The sequence below is a fragment of the Mastomys coucha genome, unplaced genomic scaffold (genome assembly GCF_008632895.1).
Source record: "Mastomys coucha isolate ucsf_1 unplaced genomic scaffold, UCSF_Mcou_1 pScaffold6, whole genome shotgun sequence".
Classification (NCBI taxonomy): Eukaryota; Metazoa; Chordata; class Mammalia; order Rodentia; family Muridae; genus Mastomys; species Mastomys coucha.
The window spans coordinates 19,639,812-19,662,989 of NW_022196912.1; the positions used below are offsets into that span (position 1 = coordinate 19,639,812).

At 39.5% G+C, this 23,178-nt stretch overlaps 1 protein-coding gene across 1 annotated transcript in view; it reads right to left on the bottom strand.

Annotated features, from left to right (window-relative positions):
* The window catches only part of Ttc27 (tetratricopeptide repeat domain 27), a 136,586-nt gene that overhangs the window by 21,493 nt on the left and 91,915 nt on the right, over positions 1–23,178 (bottom strand). Inside the window, exons 14-16 of the mRNA XM_031355431.1 lie at positions 9,947–10,045; positions 5,533–5,585; positions 777–942 (exon numbers count right to left, since the gene is read on the bottom strand). Coding sequence (XP_031211291.1) covers positions 777–942; positions 5,533–5,585; positions 9,947–10,045 — 318 coding nt within the window. The remainder of the gene's footprint in view (positions 1–776; positions 943–5,532; positions 5,586–9,946; positions 10,046–23,178) is intronic.

Genomic DNA, 23,178 nt, shown 5'->3' on the forward strand with positions numbered 1-23,178 from the left:
AGACACGTTTATGAGTTAAACACAGGGCATTAACACAGGACTATGATAAGCTCTATTTAGAACTGAGGTATTTATGTCATGAGATTTGCAAGGCATTATCATATACTGATGTGACATCTGTGTGTGTTCTATATTGCCTTTAGAATTTCTTATCAATCATTTTGAATAGCATATGTTGATTGTTCCAAGACCTAAAGTAGTTAAGTAGTTTTCCAGACTTCTCACTTCATAACCCACAAACCCTTGAGTATTTTCTCTTTGTACACCATCTTCCATTATAATTCAGCCCAAAGGTCTTGTTTATTTAATTGTACTAAACAGCAAACAGTAGATACAAATCTCCAGTACTTTTGTTAAGAATAACTTCTTCTATCTAAAACAACTATCTCTTTAAATGTTGTAGACAACCCTTGGAAAGCATATAGCAAACACTACATGAATACATACAGAATTTGCTCGCAGTATTACAAACCACAGAGGGCATGGAGTTACCCAGAGTAGGAATGCAAAGAATTTTCTATTTCCTTTCTGCATACTAACAGTATGCATATAAACAGATTGGCATAGCTGAGCTGCAGCAATACTGTGTATGATGGGACCAAGACACTTAACATTGAAATGCCAGGATCTGTAAGGAACTGGAAATGACTAACTAAAGAACAAAAATGCTGTTTACATATATTATATGTGTTTCACAGTAAAGCAAACAACGTACATCACAGAACAGAGGTTCAGTACAAAACCCAAACTAAAACAGTAAAATGTGACTCTCCTACCTGAATATCTTTGTATTTGTCTCGGAGGTCCAGGAGCCGGTGGTAAGCTTTGATGGCTTCCCCAAACTCCCCAACATCTGTGCTGGTGAGGATGTAGTTTTCCCAGATTTGCCAGTGTTCGTAGTTACACTTAAGAGCTTCTTGTAAAGTTCTGAAAGCTTTGACTCTGTGGAAGGTCAAATTTCAAAGAAATGAACAACCAAGTCTTTTCAGTTAGGACGAATCATGCTAAGCGCATATGAACATGAATGTGAATAGCTACTAGTCATTGTTTATATATGCTTGGCCCATGGAATGACCCTATTGGAGTAGGTGTATCACTGTGGGTGTGGGCTTTAAGACCCTCACCCTAGCTGCCTGGAAGTCAGTCTTCCACTAGCAGCCTTCAGACGTAGATGCAGAACTCTCAGCTCCTCCTGCACCATTCCTGCCTGGATGCTGCCATGCTCCTGCCTTGATGATAATGAACTGAACCTCTGAACCTATAAGCCAGCCTCAATGAAATGTCCTTTATAAGAGTTGTCTTGGTCAAGTTGTCTGTTCACAGCAGTAAAACCCTAACTAAGACACTACTCTTCCATCTTGTATTAATATATCACTTGGGAATTAGATGCCCAAATATCAAAAACCACCAGGGTTCTCCATACAGTTCAATAATGAACTGAGGGTACACATAGTATTCTATGGAAATATGTCTTCCCTGATTTATTTACTACTAACCAGAACATTGTAACAGGACATCAACTTCAATATTGCCCCAAGAGACAGTAGATTCAAGTTCCAGACTCCATCCTAGGGTAAACTGCTGAGTTAGGCTGCAATCCCTTGACACAAACGCTAGGAAGCAGGGCAGTGGTCAGAGCAAACAAAACAAAAATCTCCTCACACTAAATAAATCTACAAAGCAAATTCTACAACTTGGGGTGTGGGGAGCCTATACAAAGATAGGACAGTGAACAAAATTACCCAACAGAACATTAAATTATTAAATTTAAGGTTAATTTCTTGAATATTTTTGTTTGTTATTTCATGTGTATGGGTGGTTCTGCCTATCTGTGTCTATGCACCATGAACATGTCTGATGCCTGTAGAGGACAATAGAAGGGATCAGTTCTCCTGAAACATCAGTTACAGATGGCTGTGGGCTGCCACGTGAGCACTAGAAATTAAACCCAGGTTCTCTGGAAGAGCAGTCAGTGCATTCGTAACCACTGAGCCATACTCTGGTTTCTCTTCAGATCAGATAAATCTTTCACCTTTAACCACTGAGTCATCTCTCCAGACCCTAAGCAACTGTTAAGTAATCTATCAAAAATAGGAGCCCATCAAAAGGAAGCAAGAGGTGTTAGGAAGGCAGAGTGGGGGATGTGTGCAAAAGGACAAACATGAAATTAAAGCATAAAGGCAGATACCTAGTCAGACAGAGAGGAAAGAGCTGAGTGGGGGGAGCAAAAACAAAAGCTAATTTTATTTGAAAAGTTCCAAAAGTTCCATAATGAAACCTTATTCTTTGTATGCTATTAGAAGAAAAGAAGGAGGAGGAAGAGGAGGAAGAGGAGTAGGAGAAAGAGAAGGAGGAGGAGGAAGAAGAGGAGGAGGAGGAACAAGAGGAGGAGGAGGAGGAGGAGGAGGACGAGGAGGAGGAGGAGGACGAGGAGGAGGAGGACGACGAGGAGGAGGAAAGAAGAAGAAGCAGCAGCAGCAGTAGAAGCAGCAGCAGCAGCAGCAGCATACCCAGGGACAAGGCAAGGATTTAAGGATTTGCCCTGGAAAAGAACAGAAGAACAGACAGCACTCCATATGTATCTTTACCACATTATATGTAACTCAAGAGAAAGCTGGTGAATTGGAAAAGAACACTGAGGAGTCTGTCAAAATTCAGATTTAAAAAATAAACAAAGCGTAGAATAAGACTTAGGTATAAATATGATAGAAATTCTAGAGTACAGGAATGCAAGTAAATGGCAGAATATATCAAAGGTCATGGCTGAACATTTTTCAGAATCAAGAAAAGATCCAAATTCTTTGGTCAAAAAAGTATACAGAATATTCTAAGCAATATAGACATATAAAGTAAAATTACAAAATATGGAGATTTCCTAAAATTTAGAAAAGAATAACAATTGGAAAACAGTAGGTATTTCATCAGCAACAAGATGATAGAAAGCAATAAAATATGTAATACTGCTAATATGCCAAGTGAAATTAAGTTAGCCTAAACTTTCATAACCAGCTAAACTTGCCACTCAAAAGGAAATGCAAAATCAAACACACTTAAATGTACAAAGACTAAGGTAGTATTAATTGATCATAATTTAAAGAACTACTAAAGTATCCTTCCTTGTAAAATTAAAAATAAATTTCAAAAAGGAAAAAAAGTAGTTTTCAAAACTCAAATACACTATTTCTATGGACTATCTCCTCCTTTCTTTATCTCTTACCACTGTTTCCCTTGTAATAGCAAGTATTTTTCAACAACTGATGGACTGAGACTCTGCTGTTCTCCTACTTACAAAGGAGCAGGTATCAAGTCATCTTCCTGAAGAGCAATTCAACAGGCAACAATCAGTGATACAGGATATCTGTATGCCCCCAGTCACAGGTTCCTGACCCCAAAACTTTAAATTGGGGACAGTGGGGGAGGGAGAGTAGGGACCTGGCTTTGTCTACAAAGCACTCATCTTGCAAGTACAAAAATATGAGTTTGATCCCCAGACCTACATAAAAATAATGCGTACTGTGATGTCTACTTACAATCTCAGCTGGAGGAAGTGGGGTCCAGAGGATCCCTGGATTCATTGCCCAGTCAGTTTAGCTTAATTTGTGAGCTCTGGGCCAATGAGAAACCCTGTTTCAAAGGGGGCAGATGGTTGTTTCTGAGGATAAAACCCAGAGCTCTCATCCATCCTTTACATACACATGCACACACAAAACACTGAAATGAATTGTTTGCATTTCTCTCTTGGTAGGAATAGCTTTTTCACAAGAGGTTTCATCTTGGAATGTCTGGTCCAGCACACATAGTGGAGAAGCTAGACTATGGAAGTTATACATGAAACAGGAAATGTTTCCAAGGGCCCTGATACATGGGGAGATCAGACAGAAAGGACAAAAGGGCACTGCAGTGCTCACAACAGAACAGGTGAGACTATTTTATGATATAAATATTGTTTTGAGAGGAACAGTAATTATCTCTGAAATAATTTCATGAATCAAACATTGCTTATGTCTAGAGTCACAGCAAATAAATGAAAGAGGACAACTCAGGCTGCTCTAGAACAGGACTTGGGTTCTGTTACCAGCATTCACATGGTACTCATGACCCTCTGTAAGTCCAGTTCCAAGGGGGTTCCAATGCCCTCTTCTGGTCTTTGTGGACACCAGGCATGAACATGGTACACATACATAAAAGCAAAGACTCATACACATAGAGTAAAAATAAATGAACCTTTTTTTAAAAAAGAGCCTCACTACATACAGGATTATGTCAGAAAAAACTGACCAGATCCCACTATACCTGACTCCCACTGCCCTAGAGCACCAGGCATCCAGTAAGTATTAATGCAGTCCACAGAAATCAAGAACAGTATTATTTTTAGGAGAATGGTAGAACAAACTGACATCCAAGAGCAGAGGAAGCATTCCATGATCTCAATGTAAAATGGCCTTAATATCTTCAGGAACATCTTGTGACCTCACAACAGATACATTGAAGCTCTAGCAGTAGCAATCCCTTTCTCTCCTATATCCTTCACTCTCACAGCCAGTCCACAGCCCGCTGGGCTGCTGTTGGCACGTGCCCTTTCTTACTCCCACTCTAGTTCCCTCTGCTTGGGCTGCTTATCTGGTTTGCCAGCTTCCAGTCCTCTCTCTACTCTGCCTCAGACACTGCATCCTGTACATCTTCCTAAACGCTTCTCTGATTTCCCTACCAAATTCTCCGGCTGTTCCCAACAGGATGGTCTCAACGTATCAGGTGATCGGGAGACACAGTGAGTTGAGTGCAACCTACTTTTCTTTCCTTCCTTTTCATTAGAGAGTTCACACAACTCTACAGCTGGATTATTATTTTACTGCTCTGCCACCTCCTAAAATAATCCACTCATTTATGTTACTCTGCATTTGGCTACATCACTTCCTTTGCCCAAAAGGCATCCTTCTATCCTTTCCACACATCCTTCCAACCTAGCTTCAAACCAGGATCACGAACCTTCTCTTCTGAGATCTTCACAGGCTAAGTTCCCAACACACAGAAGGTGAGCAGACAAGCACCTACCCCAGCACAGCTCCCTTTGCATTCTCGTCTCATGTCACCGCACAGCTTGTATCGCTAATCAATTTTTATGATAATATTGCAGATTGTTTTATTTCTTAGATCTACATCTTCAAAAAATGGGTCATATTCACATTTTATAAAAATGTCTAAGACAAACAGTTAATAAGAAAACTACCAGTTGAGTTGGCCAACTAAAAGTCTGTTTGTTTTTATCATGTAATGAAATTTAGGGTGAAAAACTTTGGCAGTAAATACCAATTTCAAGATATATTTATCTTATTATTTATAATATATACTTCATCATATAATAAATGTTTTCAAGAAATTACTATACAATTAAAATTCAACAGATCAGTTAATTAAGATATTCTAACTTATATAGAAGAACAGGAAAGAGTTAGACAGATTTAAGTACTCTGTTGGAGAAAACCTTACAATTTTAAGGGAAACCAAGTTCTTCACATTTGCTCAGGCACTTACTTTTGCTTTAACCGAATATAGGAAGTGGATAAATTGTTCCAAGCCTCGGCATTCTAAAATAACAGATACACCAGTTAGAGAATGTTCTTAGGTAAGACACTTACTAAAATCAAAATATAACCCATTTTATATACCCTTAAAAAATCACAATTTTTAATAATGTATTTGAAAGAAAAAAGGCATAAAGCTAAATTAAACTTTATTTTTATGCCTTACAAAAAATTTTTAAAAACCTAAACCAATGACATAGCCATCACAGCATTGACTCGGAGTTCAATTAAAGTTTTATTTTCAATTTGACATAGAAAATAGTTGGAAATTCACAATATAATTTAACTAATATGTCTATTTTATGTATGCAAGTAAAATCAAGCCTTACATAAATATTGATACTAATAAGAATGTTATAAATTTTACTTTGTTCTATTTTTTAATAAAATATAGTTCCTAACTGCCACACATAGAATTTTAAAATTAAATGGTGCCAACTGCCCTTTCCAGATGTGGCAAAGCTAGTAACTGGCTACCATAAAAATCTACAAAGTAGACAAAATAAGAACTGTTCGGAGAGTCAGACAGCAGCAGCCCAGGAGTGGCCCAGGAGGGGAGAAAGCACTGGCGTGTCAGCGGTCAGCACATCGTCTGTCCACAGACACAGACAGCAGCAGCCCAGGAGTGGCCCAGGAGGGGAGAAAGCACTGGCGTGTCAGCGGTCAGCACAGCGTCTGTCCACAGACACAGACAGCAGCAGCCCAGGAGTGGCCCAGGAGGGGAGAAAGCACTGGCGTGTCAGCGGTCAGCGCAGTGTCTGTCCACAGACACAGACAGCAGCAGCCCAGGAGTGGCCCAGGAGGGGAGAAAGCACTGGTGTGTCAGCGGTCAGCACAGCGTCTGTCCACAGACGCACTCAGGGCTCCCACACAGGCACACACCAACCACAGCAAGCAAGCCCACTGGGATGAAGAAAGGGGACCAGGCTGCAGGGCTGAGAAGGCAGGTGGAATATGTAGCTAAGCACCATGGGAGAGAGGTAAGAGAGCAAGTTCTAGAAAGTTCAGTAAGCACCAAGGCTGGGCAAAAGGCTTTATTTACTACAGGGCAAAATTTTCTGAGACCTGAAAAAAGAGAATCAACTGTCAAAATGTTTTGTGCCACGAGTTTCAAGGTCTGACCAAGCAGGAATAGAGTCCTGATTATCTAAGAATGACACTCAACTCAGTCCAAGAAAGCTTACCTCCCAACAGAAGGACTGTTATAACCTACAAAACAACAGCCCCAAATCTACCCTAACAAAGCTTAAGATAATCCACAAGTACTTTAACTGAATATCAAAACTCAGTTTACCAGAAGGAAAATTTGGAAATGCAGAGACTTAACAGCCATATACAACGCAACCAGACAGAAGGCAAATCCCAACACTGAGGAGGCAGAGGCTGGAAGTTTCAGGTCAGCCTGGGCTACACCATAAGTTCAAGGCCCACATGAGCTACATAGGGAAGATACTGTCTCAAACAAAAAGAACTGAAGAGGGATGAAGGGATGGACAAAGGGAGAGAGGGAGAGAGGGCAGGCCAAATAAACTGGTAAAGATGCAAAGAATCAGGAAAATTTCACCCATAACCAAAGGAAAGATTAATAAAAATACAACAAAAAATGCAAGAACTGATGACATACACTTGATAATGCTTATTAAAGTCTATTCAAAGACTCAGAAAACATGAAGACAATGAGAGGACAGACTGAGTACAGGACAGGTGTTCAAAGGACCAAGAAGAGGAAAGGCTTCAGCTCCACATCTGAGCTAGCTCAAGGGATGCTCTACATGGCCTCCAAGAAATTACAGGAGGGCATCTTGCGCCCTGAAGGCTGAGCACTGGGACGTATGACGGGGAAGAGGCCGGATAGCTCAGTAGTATAAAACTCTTACAATTATAGTGCAGAATGCAAGGAGAAAGAGGCCTGGACAACCCAGTCAGAGTGTGTGTAGTAGGTGTGAGGCCCAAGTTCAATCGCCATCACCAGTACATTGAAGAAACAATGGCCAAAGACTCTCAAATTTGATGAAACTTATTGAAGACCATAAACCTAAAAAATTTAAAAGTCTCCAAGAAAGGCATATACAAAGAAAAAATACTAACTTTTAAAAAAGGTTAAAAAAGCAATCATAGAGGCAGATATAATAAACAGATATTATACACAAGAGGGGAAATGTGTCCAAAATACACAAAGTTAATATACAAAAGGCAATTATTTTTCTGCTACTATACTACAAAATAAAATTTAAATCCAGCAGTACTTATAACAGGACCAAGCAATCTCAATTCAGGTTTTTACAAACTATGCCCACAAAAGGATTTGTGTAAAATCTCCACAACGGGGTTATTTACACTACTGTAAAAATGATGCAAAGACCCTTCAACAAGATGAGGCATACATGTATTACAGATGGATGCCACAAGGCATTAAAAAGAAATCCTGCTATTACAACTAGCAGCATACAAAATCTGAAATATATCCCAAGTCAAAGAAATCTGAATAAGTTCCTAATGTACAATTCAATAAATATGAAGATATAAAATGACATATAAAGAAAACTATAGCATAGCTACAAAAGGACACAGGAGAAGGAGTTCATGGTAACAGGTCAGGAGGGAGGCCAGGAGGGAGGCCAGGAGGGAGGCCAGGAGGGAGGCCAGGAGGGAGGCCAGGAGGGAGCTGCTGGGGGCAATGGAGTTTTCAACATCTTCATTTTAACAACTGTGCAGACTGCTCATCTGACTGTGTGGAGTCTTTAAGTTATATTGCACTAAAAGGATATGAAAGAAAATGAAGGAGATGATATTTGGTTACTATTTCAGATACAATTTACTGGGTCTTTGACATGAAAGACTGACTCTGAAAGCATGCATCCATTAAGCAAATGCCTCTTATCAATATGATCTTCCTTATTCTCATTAGATCCAAAAAAAAAGTTAATTTAGCATTTCAGATACTTATAAAAGCTAACTGCAGAACCCTCAAAGATGATCATTGAGTAAAGTACTCATTGCATGTGCAAGAGAACCTGAGTTCAGAGGCCCAGGGCCCGTGTGCTGAGCATAGTGTGGTTATGTGTACCTGTAACCCTACACTGGGAGTCAACAAAGTTGGCCTCCAGACACAGGTGCATATATACTCATACATGTAATGTTCCCCAACACACACAGTGAGAGGGAGAGATCTAACCAACCATAGTAGGTTACATGCACACTGAAAAGACTAAACATGATGATTTAAAAGCTGAGAATAGAGTCCATTCTGCACTTGATGTTCTTGCAGAGCACCCAGGTTCAATCTCCATCACCAATATGGCAGCTCACTATGGTCTCTAATGCCACTTCCAGGGGATCTGACACCCTTTTTTGGCCTCCATGGGCACTAGACACTCATGAAATGCACAGATAAATGTGCTGGCAAAACATCCATATACATAAAATAAAATTTATAATTGTACTTTAAAGGGCACTATTAAGAAAGTGAGAAAGGGCTGGAGGGATGGCTCGGCAGTCCAGAGCACTGCTCTTGCAGAGGACCTGAGTCTGATTCCCAGAACCCTGTGTAACTCCAGTGGCAAGGATCTGATGTCTTCTTCTGACTTCTGCATGTAAGCACTAGGCATATACATGATGCACATTCATACACGTAGGCAAAGCATTTGTATACACAAAATAAATCTTCTTTAAAAAGTAAAACACAAAAAATGGAGGGCATTATCTACCATTCACAGTTAGAATACAAAAAGAATCCTTACAACTCAACAATCACAAATTTTTACATGGGCAAAGGATGTGATTAAACATTCCCCAAAGAAGACGCTAAATCAGCTCATAAACAAATGCAAAAATATTCAACATAATTATCCATTAAGATATATACACTGAAGCCATGAACCACCACCCAAGAGAAAGCAGCAATCGATGGCAAAGATGCCAAGAAACTGGACTCTGAACTCACTGCTGACAAGTACATTATTAAAAAGGTCCTCTGGAAAGTCTGCCAGTTCCTTTAGCGCTTGACCACATGACCCAGCAGCCTACCACTAGACATACTCAAGAGAAAAGGAAGCGCCAGTCTACCAAAAACTAGCAAACAAATGCTAGTGGCAGAAGCATTCAGAAATGCACCAATGTAGAAAAGAAGCAAATGTCATTAATTGATAAGTGGTTACATGTGATCTGCACTAACAACAGAAGATTACCTATCAATAAAAAAGTTAATGGAGCACCAATGTAAATTACAACATGGATGGCTGTAAAACACTAAGTAAGAAATTAGTAAGTAGAAGGAATTAGCCCAGCTACTCTAAATGCAGCGCAGTTCAGATAACTTAAAGACAAAGGAGCTGAAATAAGGAAAGGGGACAAAATAAACTTACATCGGGTTCTAGGGTCACACATCGCTGAAACGCCTTTGCTGAGCCACCGTAGTCTTCCAAGGCCAAGTAGGCACAGCCTAGAGAAAACCAGACCCCAAGCTGCAAAAATCAAAAGTCAACGTTATTCAAACACACACACACATTTAGAAGACACAATCTGAACATGTTTAAGATACTACCAAAAAATACACTTCTATGCAGAATTCAGAACTATATATAATATTTGTTTTGTGTTAAGTTTAACTGTAGGAATTTTAATGGAGATAAAATTCTCCATGAAAATTTCAAAGCTATTACAATAATGAAAGCATTGCTACATTAATATTATTAATACACTCGGTGTTAAAGGTAATGGGGAGCTTTGTTTATATTTGCTGGAATTAGAGCTGGAGAGGTGGCTCAGCAGTTAAGAACATTGGCTGCTCTTCCAGAGGATCAGGGTTAAATTCCTAGCACCCACATGGCAGCTCACAGTTGTCTATAACTCCAGTTCCAGGAGATCTGGCACCTTCCAACATACATGCAGGCAAAAGATCAATGCATGGTAATGAATTAATCTAAGCCTGGAATTAACGATGTAAAAAGAAAACCTTTACAAAGTTATCAGTCGACTCACATTGATTGGTGTACCACAAACGTAAGACAGAGTTCTGCTTGCATCCTCACTCCCACAGACAACCTCCACTATTTAACCAAGAGCAACCTCCCAGGCATGTATCTGTGTAGGCATGGCTGCAGAAAACTTGGAAAACAGGGTCAGAAACTGGCTGCTATTTGAAAAACTACAAAAATATTCTTTGCATCACAGGGTTTCCTTAAAATTCAATAGACCCTGTCAAAAGGAGCTATAACTGGTAAAAATTCAGTGGCATTAGTCAGAAAGACATCTATTATGAGTTAAGGTTGTTTTCCTTCCAGTCACAAAGCCGCCGGTTGATGGAAACCTACTTTCCTTACAGACTGAACGCATAAGCAAGGAGAGTAGTGGGAAAGGAAATGATCAGTATCTGTCTCATCTCAGCCTTCCTCACCCGCAGAGGAGGAGCTACCTCCACACTCGTCCTCCCTAACCTGCGCCACAAAAAGCCTGCTCCATAGGGAGGGCAGAGACCTAAAAGCCTGCTCCAGAGGGAGGGCAGAGACCTAAAAGCCTGCTCCATAGGGAGGGCAGGGACCTAAAAGCCTGCTCCATAGGGAGGGCAGGGACCTAAGAGTTCTCAAGCAGAAAAAGGCTTTTAGCTGATAGAGATAAGGCTTCCAAAGCAAGTATCTTAGGGCAACTTAACACTTCTCTCAATTCGCCAAGGGCTTCCTTTATGCAGAACAGACTTGGAAGAGACTGGGTGAAGGCTGCAGAGGGTGGGGTGCATCTGGTGGGAAGAGGAACAGAGTCTTGCTAGAAACTAGTTTGTGGTCCAACACTGGGACTGCCATATAAGACAGCTCACCACTTAGCTTTCACCTGGCTATTGAAGAGAAGGAATGAAAAGAACCATTCCAGGCACCAGAACACATTCCCTGAACGTGACACAATCTAAAAAGAAGTCCAAACCTGACTCATGTGACAATGCGTAAAACAAGCACTGCCTCCCAAACAAGCTCAGTTTGAAACCCTCAAGCTGCATTTCATCAGTTCTAGGCTACACTCTTGTTTTCAAGATCTCTGAAAAAAAAGACAAATCTGGGTTTTACTTGTTTTCTTGGATTTTGGTTATGATTTATGAAAGTCCCATTCTGCAGCCCAAACTAGTATCAAACTCATGGATCCTCCTGCCCCAACCTCTCAAGTGCCAGGATTGCAGCCACGCATTAACAAAACCAGCAGCAGTTTTTTTCTATACAAAGTGGTACTTATAATGTAGGAGTCTCTTCCAAGATGGCAGGTTAGAGGCAATGAATTTTAACTCACTTGGAATGAAGACTATCGCACTGAATTCTAGAACTAAATTAGAAATACTGGAAACAGAAAAAGTAATAAATAAACAAAAAAAAAAGTGAATATTCTTCCCCACAGGTTGGTATTTTTTCTTTAAAAAGGCTGTATGAAATCAAGATACAAATGGAAAACTTTACTTATTAATCCACGAGAAAAATATTAGCAAATAATGTAAATAACAGCACCCATGATATAGCTCTAGGCCACTCTAGTTTCTTATTTACTTTTAAGTTTCAAAAAACAGTCAATGTTTTATAGCCAGTATATTAAATTTTTAATAAAAAATTAACATGATTTAATGTAATATAAAGTATTAGTATGATTCTTGCATCCCTTCTCTTTGGTGATTTTTTTGCAGTTGTTTTAATAATTTGTATGCAATGTACACCTCACAATCAGTTAACTCTTAGCTCGCATCAGTACCAGGCGGCCAGGAGGGAAGAGGCCTTTGAGCATCTTGGCCCTGGACTCATACAAAGCTCTGAGCTTCAAACTCCAGCTTCTCCCAGCTGCTATCAGCTGACTCACTGCAACATCTTTATTTTTTATTATTAGTGGAGGTCTTTAGAATGTGAAGAATTGTGGACCATGTTTAGCATCTCTTTTACTTTGTTTTTAAATTATTACTTAAATTACTGTCTTAGTCAGGGTTTCTATTCCTGCACAAAACATCATGACCAAGAAGCAAGTTGGGGAGGAAAGGGTTTATTTAGCTTACTTCCACATTGCTATTTATCACCAGAGGAAGTCAGGACTGGAACTCAAGCAGGTCAGGAAGCAGGAGCTGATGTAGAGGACATGGAGTGATGTTCCTTACTGGCTTGCTTCCCCTGACTTGCTCAGCCTGCTCTTGTATAGAACTCAAGACTTCTAGCCCAGGGATGGCACCACCCACAAGGGGCCCTACCCCCTTGATCACTAATTGAGAAAATGCCCCACAGCTGGATCTCATGGAGGCACTTCCCCAACTGAAGCTCCCTTCTCCGTGATAACTCCAGCTTGTGTCAAGTTGGCACACAAAACCAGCCAGTACAACTACCATTATCAATAATGACTGACGCAGCCAGTGAGATGGCTCAACAAGTAATAGCATTTGTCCCACAAACCCGACAACCTAACCTGAGTTTGATGGCCAGAATCCATGTCAAAAAAAAAAAAAAGCTAGCTGTAGGGGAATATATCTAAGGTCTACAAGCCTGTGAGACACACAGGAAGCTTGCAAGCTAGCCATCCCGATACTCATTGACAAGAGACATACCTTAAGATGAAAGGAGAAAACCAATTTCTTCAAGTTATCTGCTGATCTCCACATGCATGCTAAGTCAGCCATGCATGCATGTGTGCTCGAGTACAGTTGCACAAACACGCGTGCGCACATACACACACACACAGACACCCACACGCATGCACACATGCACATACATACCAATACAATATATGAAATAAACAAGTCAAGAAGCCTCAAAACTTTCACACAAGTCCTCAAAATACAGTTGAATTCTTTAAGCTCCAAGGTCACTATGACTTAGCCCAGAGTTGTCAGGTGGGTAAGAGCATAGCTTTACTACCTGTCTGGTGCCTACATTTTTTTTTTAAGTTTAACAATATTTAATTGTAGATACCCAAAATGAGACTGTTTCAACATGTTAATATATGACCCACTTGAGAAGTTTTTTTTTTTAAAGTTATGAATTGGATTTTTTTACATTTGTCTCATTTAATTTAGCAATATTTGAATTTTCAAAAGAAAAGTACATCAAGATAAAAACAAAATGACAGTATTTGTGAAAATATTTAGACTGACATATATATCCATTTATTACAAATATATACAAGAAAATACCTATCAGTTAATAGAATTTTCCCTCTATTTCTTTTTTATTTACTTGCTTTTTTTATTATATATTTTCTTTTTTTTCCTTTTTTTAATTAGATATTTTCTTTATTTACATGTAAATTTCTCTTTTCCCAGTTTCCCCTCCAAAAAACAAACAAACAAACAAACAAAAACAACAAGAACAAACCCCTGTTGCCTCCCCCCTCCCCATGCCTGCCACCCCACCCTCTCCCACTTATTGGCCCTGGCATTCCCCTACACTGGGGCACAGAACCTTCACAGGGCCGAGCTCCTCTCCTCCTATTGATGATCGAATTTGCAATCCTCTGCTATACACATGCTGCCTGAACAGTCAGACCCCTCCATGTGCAGACCTTGGTTGGTGGTTGAGACCCTGGGAGCTCTGAGGGTGCTATATCCACCTTTTTCCTGCTAAGTCTTTTAGATCTGGTGTGTATTCAGGACTTGCAGTACTCCTTTAGGATTCATGTCACTGACTTGTCCCTTTAAAGTTAATCCATAGACCTGGCTAAGGGACTACTGAAGTAGAAATTTCTGGTTTACAACTCAATCGTGTCACGTGACATGTTTCTGGAAGCTGTCTTGTGAGAGGGCATGTGATGTCTTACAGAAAACAGACACTTGAGAGGGAAAGAATATAAATAGAATCCCACAGACAATGAGAGATGCTCTTGCATTGCTATTTGTACGACACTTCATGTCTTCACTGGTCTTCTGTGGACTTTGCTTAGAGAGAAATGCATCAAAGAACCTCTTATGGGATTCTGGCTGATTCTGGCCACTTCTACTGACCCATCCTGACTCAGCCAAGCCTTGCTGTTGATGTTGGGCTGAGTCACCACTACTGATTTGTGTTTGGTGTTTGCTACTGAACTGGACTGCTGGTATCCTGAAAACAAAGAGTGGAATCGCCTCAATGAACTGCTAAACAGGTCCATAATCCTCTTTTCCTATGTTAACCTTTTTTTTAATCCCTACCTCTGATCAGTGGGCTAGAAGGGAGGATGAAACATTTAATAACCCCAACTAAAGCAGGGTTTGAAAACCCTAAGCCTACAGGTGGCACCCAACACGGCCTAGGCATAATAAGTAACTCTGCTACCACTGTAGTGAAGGAATTGGCAAGTTTTGATGGGTTGGCAATGTTGTGTAAGGAGGATGGCAAAGTAAGAGGAACTGCCACTGAGTTGTTTCCTGCCTTGCTCCTGGAAGGGATTCTATGGTTTTGGTTCATAGGTTTCATGTACACCATTTTGAAAAAGGTTATAAGGAAAACTGAAAACTCAGAAGGTTCAGTCAATTCTCTTGTGTTAGAAAGGATTGCAGAGTTGGCTATGCACTTAGAGAGTGTGAAGATAGAGGTTGGAGTGCTGGGAAAGCAAAAAGAGCCAATGGGAGGAAAGTAACACGGTTCAGCCTTGGTGTCTGAGACCGGGAATTTAGCACATGATGAAAGAGGGGAGCAAACTAGGCTAGAAGACAACCCTGCCCTGCTCCATGCACTTTCACTTAGAGATGCCCAGAGCGCCTCCATGAGACAAGGGGCCAGGAAGAACACGAGGCACTACAGGGACAGGTTAGTATTCAGCCAAGCACACTGCCAGAGCATTTGCCTGGGGCTACACAGGTACTTTTAGCTCTCCCAGTCTTTGTACAAATCCGATCTGATGTCATAATTGAACAATGTTGTGTTGCTGCTTTAAGAGCTTGGAATATGATTGAGGAGGCCAGGGAGGAAATCCACCTCATTTACTAAGGTAATACATGGCCCCGCAGAAGCCTTTATTGACTTCTTACAGATTGGGTTCAACTATAAATTGAGCCATATCAGACCCTGAAATCAGACAGTACATTGATAGAGATTGTGCCATTTGAAAATGCAAATATTAAGTGTAAGAGAGCAATCAGACCATTGAAAGCACAAGGAACCTCAATACACAAATGGATAGAAAGGCAATTGGTATTGGCCTTCAGGAGCACCATGCCTATATTATAGGGCAAGCCATAGCTAGAAGTCTCAGGAATCAATATACCCAATGATTTGTGATGAATTTGGTCATTTTCAAAGAAACTGTAAAAATAAAAGATTCAGGTCTCAAAATAGCAAGTATATTAAATCTGGAGAATATGGCATTCATAGACAGAACAAGCAGGTTCTGGCTACTATGAAACACAAAGGCTTCCAGGGTACTGTAGCCACTGTAGAGAGGGCAAACATTGGTCTAAAGATTGTAGGTCCAAGAGATTCATAAGAGGTAACCTGTTGCAGTTGGGAAATGAACCAAGGGACCTTTCAGTTCAAGACCCTGCAGAAAACAATATGAGCCATCTTCCTTTGGTCAGCCAGGAGGTACCAAGTAGACAAGAAGATCAAAACTAAGTATTTCTGATCTTACAGATGCAGCTTGGGATCTGGCCATTAGGTACATCTCTTACACTATCCCCAAACGTTGAATATTACAAGTTAACCACTGGTGTTTATGATCCTTTACTTTCAGGGATAACAGGAATTTTGGGAAATTTTATTATGCATCCATGGGAATAGCAAGGAAGATATACAAATTATGATATACATGAAAAAGGAGATGCAAATGAATGCAGGAGATAAAATGCTCAACTGTTACTGTTTCCTTACATAAAGGGAAAGGCCACTCCAGTAAAAAGAACAGAGGCTTTTGGAAGTACTGGGAAATGTGTGTTATGGCACACAATGGTTAATGATCAGAGATTCAAATTAATGGTATAAATGAATGGTGTTGAAACACAAGATTTGGTAGATACAGGAGCTAACATTAGTATACTTTCCTAAAAGTCTTAGAATCCAGATTAGCCACTTCAGGTTTACATACAGTTTATAGGACCCAGTTTATAGGATAATTTAAATTATCACAAATAAGACAAAGTGTCCAATGGATTACCTATGTGGGACCAGAAGGGCAAACGGAAGTAAGTCCTTATGTGGCTGACATAGGTGTAAATTTGTGGGGAAGGGGTCTATTACAACAATGGGTTACTCAAATTAATATTCCTGCAATTTGAAGACATTAAATGAAGAAATTAGGGGTGATATGGTGGATGCTCCTGGGGAAAGTATTGATACAGATAATTGGGAACAATCACAAGCTGTGCCCATTGTCCAAACACAGGACATCACAGATTTCCAAATTTCCAAATTTATAAAAGGGGCTACTGCTGACATACCAAGAGCCTTGCCCCTAAAATAGTTATCAAACCAACCTGTGTGGCAAGAACAGTGGCCCATAATAAAAGAAAAATTACAGGAACTTGAACAACTGGTACAAGAACAGCTGGGGGCTCAACATACAGAAGAACCTGCCAGCCCATGGGATTGCCCTGTGTTTGTTATAAAAAAGAAATAAAAAAAAAATACAAAACAATAACAGATTTAAGAGCAGTGAAAAGTAATGCAACCACTGGTTCCTTTACAGCCTGGACTTCCTTCACTTTCTTTGTTACTGAGATGATGGCCACTTTTAATAATTGACTTGAAAGCTTGCTTTCTCAGTACCTACTTTGAACAATAGTCACCCACTAATGTGATGCCACTGGAAGGTACTTCCACAGGAAATGTTAAATAGTCCAACTTTATGTCAATATTTTGTGTAACAATTTCATAGGTAATTTCCTCAACCTATCATTTATCATTATGTGGATGACATTTTGTTGGCTGATTCTAATAAAGATGCTTTAGAGAAAATGTTTAAGGAAACACAAAGAATTCTGCCATGCTGGGATGGGGGGGGGGGTTACAAATTGCTCCAGAATAAATACAAAGAGGAGATTCACTTAGTTATAAAATTAGTCAACAACAACAAAAAAAAAATTGACCACAAAAGATACAGATCAGTAGGAACCAACTGCAAACTCTTAACAATTTTCAAAAATTAATGGGAGATATTAACTGGCTGAGACTTACAATTGGATTAAATACTTATAAGTTAAGGAATTTGTTTCAAACATTACAAGGAGATTCAAATTTAAACAGTACACAATGTCTAACAGCTGAAACAGAAAAATAATTAACTCCTGTAGAACAAAGACTTCAAAAGGCAAATGTAGACAGAATTGATCCTAAACTTGAGTATATTTTGGTCACTTTTCCTTCAACACGTTCTCCTACTGGGCTCTGAATGCAAATGCAAGACAGTATTATGGAAGAGATTATCTTAGCTCATAAGCAAAGTAAAAAATTGAAGACATATGTAGAAAATATTTCTGAGAATTATAAAAGGTAGAATAAGACTAACATCAATTGTCAGGAACAGATCCAGCCAAAATTGTAGTATCTCTGTCTAATGTTGAGATTATGACATTATGGTAATCCATAAAGATTAGCAAGAGCTTGTAGTAATTACTTAGGAGAAATTAATAACAAATATTCAAAAAGCAAGCATATATAGTTCATAAAAAGAACTAACTGGATTCTTCCACATATTATAAAGAGAACATCAATTCCAGAGTCACCAGCATTCTATGCAGATGCAAACCAGATGGGGATGGCAGGTCATAAGTCATACAAAATAAGCAAAGTGATCAAAAGTCCATATACTTCAGTTCAAAAATCAGAATTGTAGGCAATCCTTATGGTATTGTTAGATTATCCAGAATCTCTAAATATAATTACTATTTCTTTATATGCAGAAAGAGTTGTTTGGCATATAGACTGCTGAATTTGTTCCTGATAACTCCGAATTAACTTTGTTATTTACACAATTGCAACAGGCTATCATATATAAAAACGATCAATTATATATTACTCATAGTCAGTCTCATACAGGTTTGCTAGGTCTAGTAGCTCAAGGATATGAGGAAATTAATGAATTACTAATAGAAAATGTGTCAGATGCCTCAAAATTTCATGAAAAACCTATTAACAGGAAAAGTTTAAAGGAAAATGAACTTCTATCACTTGGCAACAAGCCACAGAAATTTAAAAAAAAAAAAAAAAAAAACGTCCTATGTGTTCTCTATACAACTAAAGTCCAGAATGTCTTTGTAGTAACCCTAGTCGTATCGAAAGAAATGATGTTTTTCATTTTGAAGAATTTGGAGAACAAATGTATATACAGCATACCATTGACATGTACTCAGGGTTCCAGTGGGCAACTGCTCTAAGTACTGAAAAGGCTGATTGTGTAATTATACACTCATTGGAAATAATGGCAATTATGGGGATACCTGAACAAATTAAGACCAATAATGTGCATGCAAATGTTTCCAATAAGATAAAGCAATTCTGTGCATATTACAATATAAAACATATTTCTGGTATATATGCCATACAATCCTGCAAGACAAGCAGTTGTAGAAAGAGCCAATCATAATTTAAAAGATGTTTATTAAACAAAAAGGAAGAGTAAAAACCCGCAGGGACAGACTAGATAAAGCTCTGCTAACCCTAAATATTCTTAATATTGGTGGAAAAGGAACAACAACAGTTGAGAGACACTGGGTTATCAATAAAACTGAGGAAGCAAGCCAATCAATATACTATAAGGATAAGCTGACATTAAAATGGAAGCCTGCAATAGTTTTAAGTTGGGGATGTAGTTATGTTTATGTATCTACAAGTACTGAAAACATATTAATACCAACAAAATTTATAAAGAGACTGGACAGACAACACAGAGATTGGACAAATCCCAGAATTTGGCCAATATCCAAATTTTTATAGGGTACCAAAAAGAGATCCCTGCCTCCAGACAAGTAAGTTTAAGAACATGACTCCCCTATGGTAAAAAGGTAGGATGGATGTTTTTGGTTATTTGACATGTTATGGTTGTTTATCATCTTGAGTGGTTGGTTGTTACTGGTTATGGTCAGGAAGGAAGCAAAATAACATTTAAATCAGGAGAAAGAGAGGGGGAATGGGGAGTAACAACAATAAATAAATAAATAAATAAATAATCAATCAATTAATCTCCTAGCCTTAAATATTTTACTTTAACATAAATTGATGTAAAATGATAGAAATTTAAGGTTGTTTTGTTTGATTATTGTATTTTGATAGAAATTTAAGGTTGCTTTGTTTGAATATTTAATGATAAAATTTTAAGGTTGTTTTGCTTGACTATTGTTTGTTATGTTGTATACAAGCAGCTTATTTAAAATATGATGTAAAATTCTAGTTTTATGGTTCTTGTAATTATTTTTATTGCATGTAGATTGTTAATGATAGAGAAAAAGATAACTTTAAAAAAAAAAGAACAGGGGATATGAAGTGGAAATTTCTGTTTTCTTTAACAACTCTGTTGTGTCACATGTTTTTTGGAAGTTGTCTTTTGTGAGAGGCCATGTGGCATTTTGCTGAAAACAGACACTTGAGAGGGTGTGTGATGTTTAGAAAGAAGATAAGTGGAAGCCCACAAACTGTGGGAGGACACTCTTGCACTCTTCTTCACAAGTCTTCACTTCATAGAACCACATCAAAGAAATTCTCATGGTATTCCAGCTGATTCTGGTTGCTTTCCCTGACTTGTGCCAATTAAGCCAATCCTTGTTGTTTCTGTTGAATCGAGTTGCCACTACTGATTTGTGTTTGATGTTTGCTATTGAACTGGACTTCAATATCCTGACAACATAATATGGAATTGCCCCAAGGAACTACTTCTAAACAGGTCCACAACCCCTTTTCCTATTAATCTTCTTTCCTCTACCTCTGATTGGTGGGCTAGAAGGGAGTTTGAAGCATTTATGAACCCTAAGTAAAGTAGGTTTTGAAAAATCTAAGCCTACAGACTACCCCTCAGGAAGGCAGGATTAACCCCAAGTAGGCAAGCTCACTTAAACCATGCTATAGAAACAGTAAAATAACAAGTCCTTTAATGACGTGCAGAATTCCCTTCCTGCCTCCTAGCACAGTCAAGAGCCCACCTTTCTAAGTACAAACCTGCAGCTTTTCTTTTCCCTCTTTTGTCTCTTTAAGGTGCTGGCCAGAACCTCAACATGTCTTTTCTGGTACACTGGGCTTCCTTATTCTTTCTCTCTCTAAACACCATCTCCAACCCACTATCTGTCACCATGTGTCTCACCTCCACAACAGCTTAACTCAAAGGACAAGGTTATTCCTTATCTTTCCAGTCTCCTCCTCCAGGCAGCTGCTGGGATTTACAGCTTGTGTGCTCTGGGAATATATCTGAATACTAATAAAACTAGACATACTTTTCCATTCAAGTCTATTCTAAAATTACTTTACTGATGGGGTTAAGAATCTCAAGAGTCTCTCAGTACATACCAGGACTCTGGCAATAGCCCCCAAAATTTCTTTTAACAACAGTATATACTAATTTTGCCTAGCCACATCCCAATCCAACCTCTCATATTCTATAATCATTCTACTTCCCTCTTTCTAGTCACCTTAACAAGCATCTACTAAGTATGCCAGGCACTGGCACTATGAACTTTCCATTTATAATTTCATGTATTCCTCACAAAAACTCTGCTAGGGAATGAATGTAACCCTCATTAAGGAAATGCTAAACACAGGAGGTATTCAACCACATCAGTGTTACTCCAAAGCCCGCATCCTCTCCACCTCGCCATACTACCTCTCAATACACCATCCTACCCACACATGAACTATGATTTATGACAATACACCTGTCTTAGTTAGGGTTTTACTGCTGTGAGTAGACACCATGACCAAGGCAAGTCTTATTAAGGACGGCATTTAATTGGGGCTGCTTACAAGTTCAGAGGTTCAGTCTATAATCATCAAGGTAGGAGCATGGCAGCATCCAAGCAAGCATGGTGCAGGTTTCTACATCTTCATCTGAAGGCTGCTAGAAGAACACTGGCTTCCAGGCAGCTAGGACAGGGTATTAAGGCCCATGCCCACAGTGATACACCTACTCCAAGAAGGCCATACCTCCTAATAGTGTCACTTCCTAGCCCAAGCATATACAAACCATCACACCACCCTAGTCACAAGTAAAGAAAGAAGGGGGGAAATAGTGCAGTAACATGTACCTACAGAACACAAATGATTCCTTCCCCAAAAGCTGTCTTGTCAGGCCCATGCACAGACAGAGAAGCAGCAACAGAGGGTTGGGGAGCATTAAAGGGTCTTGCCAAGAATGGAAACAAACACTTGGCAAAAAGGCTCTATTGAGATTTCTATAGAGCTCATCATCTGGGGCAAGCTAGGAGGCCATTGCTATTGCTGGCCATGACCTATGGAGGCCAGAGTCCAGTGTATGGGAGCGAATGCAGAAAGACAAAAGCAAAACAACTGTCTATCTTGACTAATATGATACCTGTATTTAAATACTGATTGCTTAAATATTTTAAATAATTAAAAACAAACAAACAAAAAACCCACAAGTGACTGGAACATGACCTCTTAGAATTTCCCTCCCAGAGTCACACAGAGTACAATGGAAGTGAGCAGACTATGGCTGACTCAGGAGACTCTGAGCACTTGTGTGGCTTCAGCTGTAATACTCAACCTCTGAGTCTCAGTCCCTGGATGGTAAAAGGGTGGGGGTGGGGGAGTGGGGGTGCGTTAAACCAGGCTATATAATTCCAAGGCTCTGGGACTCCCCAGAAGTGATAGGGTTCAGAGGTACACTGGTGCCATCTAGTGGTGGGATAAATACATTGGTCATACAAAACAGTATTCAGAATCAGAAGATTTGAAGAGCTAAAAAGGGAGTCTACTCAATTAAAGGCCCTAGAAATCAACTCAAAGGAAGCCAAGAGAAGAACATGGTCTATAGAGAAAATTTACCCAAAGCTTCATGATTACTAGCTCCTGGAGTGCAGTATGTGTACTGAGGAGAGCAACTACAGAACTTCATAAACTTCAACACCTGAAATAGAAATTGGCCATTTAAGGCTAACGCACTGCCACTAGGGAATGAGTAAAACTACTTTTATGACTAAAAAGATAACTTTACAACACCAAGGAAACATAGACAGAGATACCACCTGCTTGGATATCACGGTTTCATTTTGTTTTGTTTTCGAGACTCTGTGTTACCCTGGCTGTCCTGGAACTCACTCTATAGAACAGGCTAGCCTTGAACTCAGAAATCCACCTGCCTCTGACTCCCAAGTGCTGAGATCAAAGGTGTGCGCCATCACTGCCTGGCCAGTTTTCTGACTTGCTACCCAGAGTTCCTTCTTCCTAGGGGCACGGGGGCAGGAGGGGGCTCCACATGAATAAACAAGGTTCATACTTTCTGCTAAGTCCCTTCAGGACCAACTGGTTGGCATCTGTCTATCACATGAACTAAAGGTTAACATAATCTAGCCCTAAAAGCACACCTCATTCTCCATTCTGTGCCTTCTTCCCTACTTCAGTCCCATGGCACAAATGGAAACAAGCTGTTGAATGTCGTTCGACAGACAGGAAATGCCCTTAGGCCAAATCCAAGCTCACTGCAACCACTATTTGGTGGTGGCTTTCTTCATGCT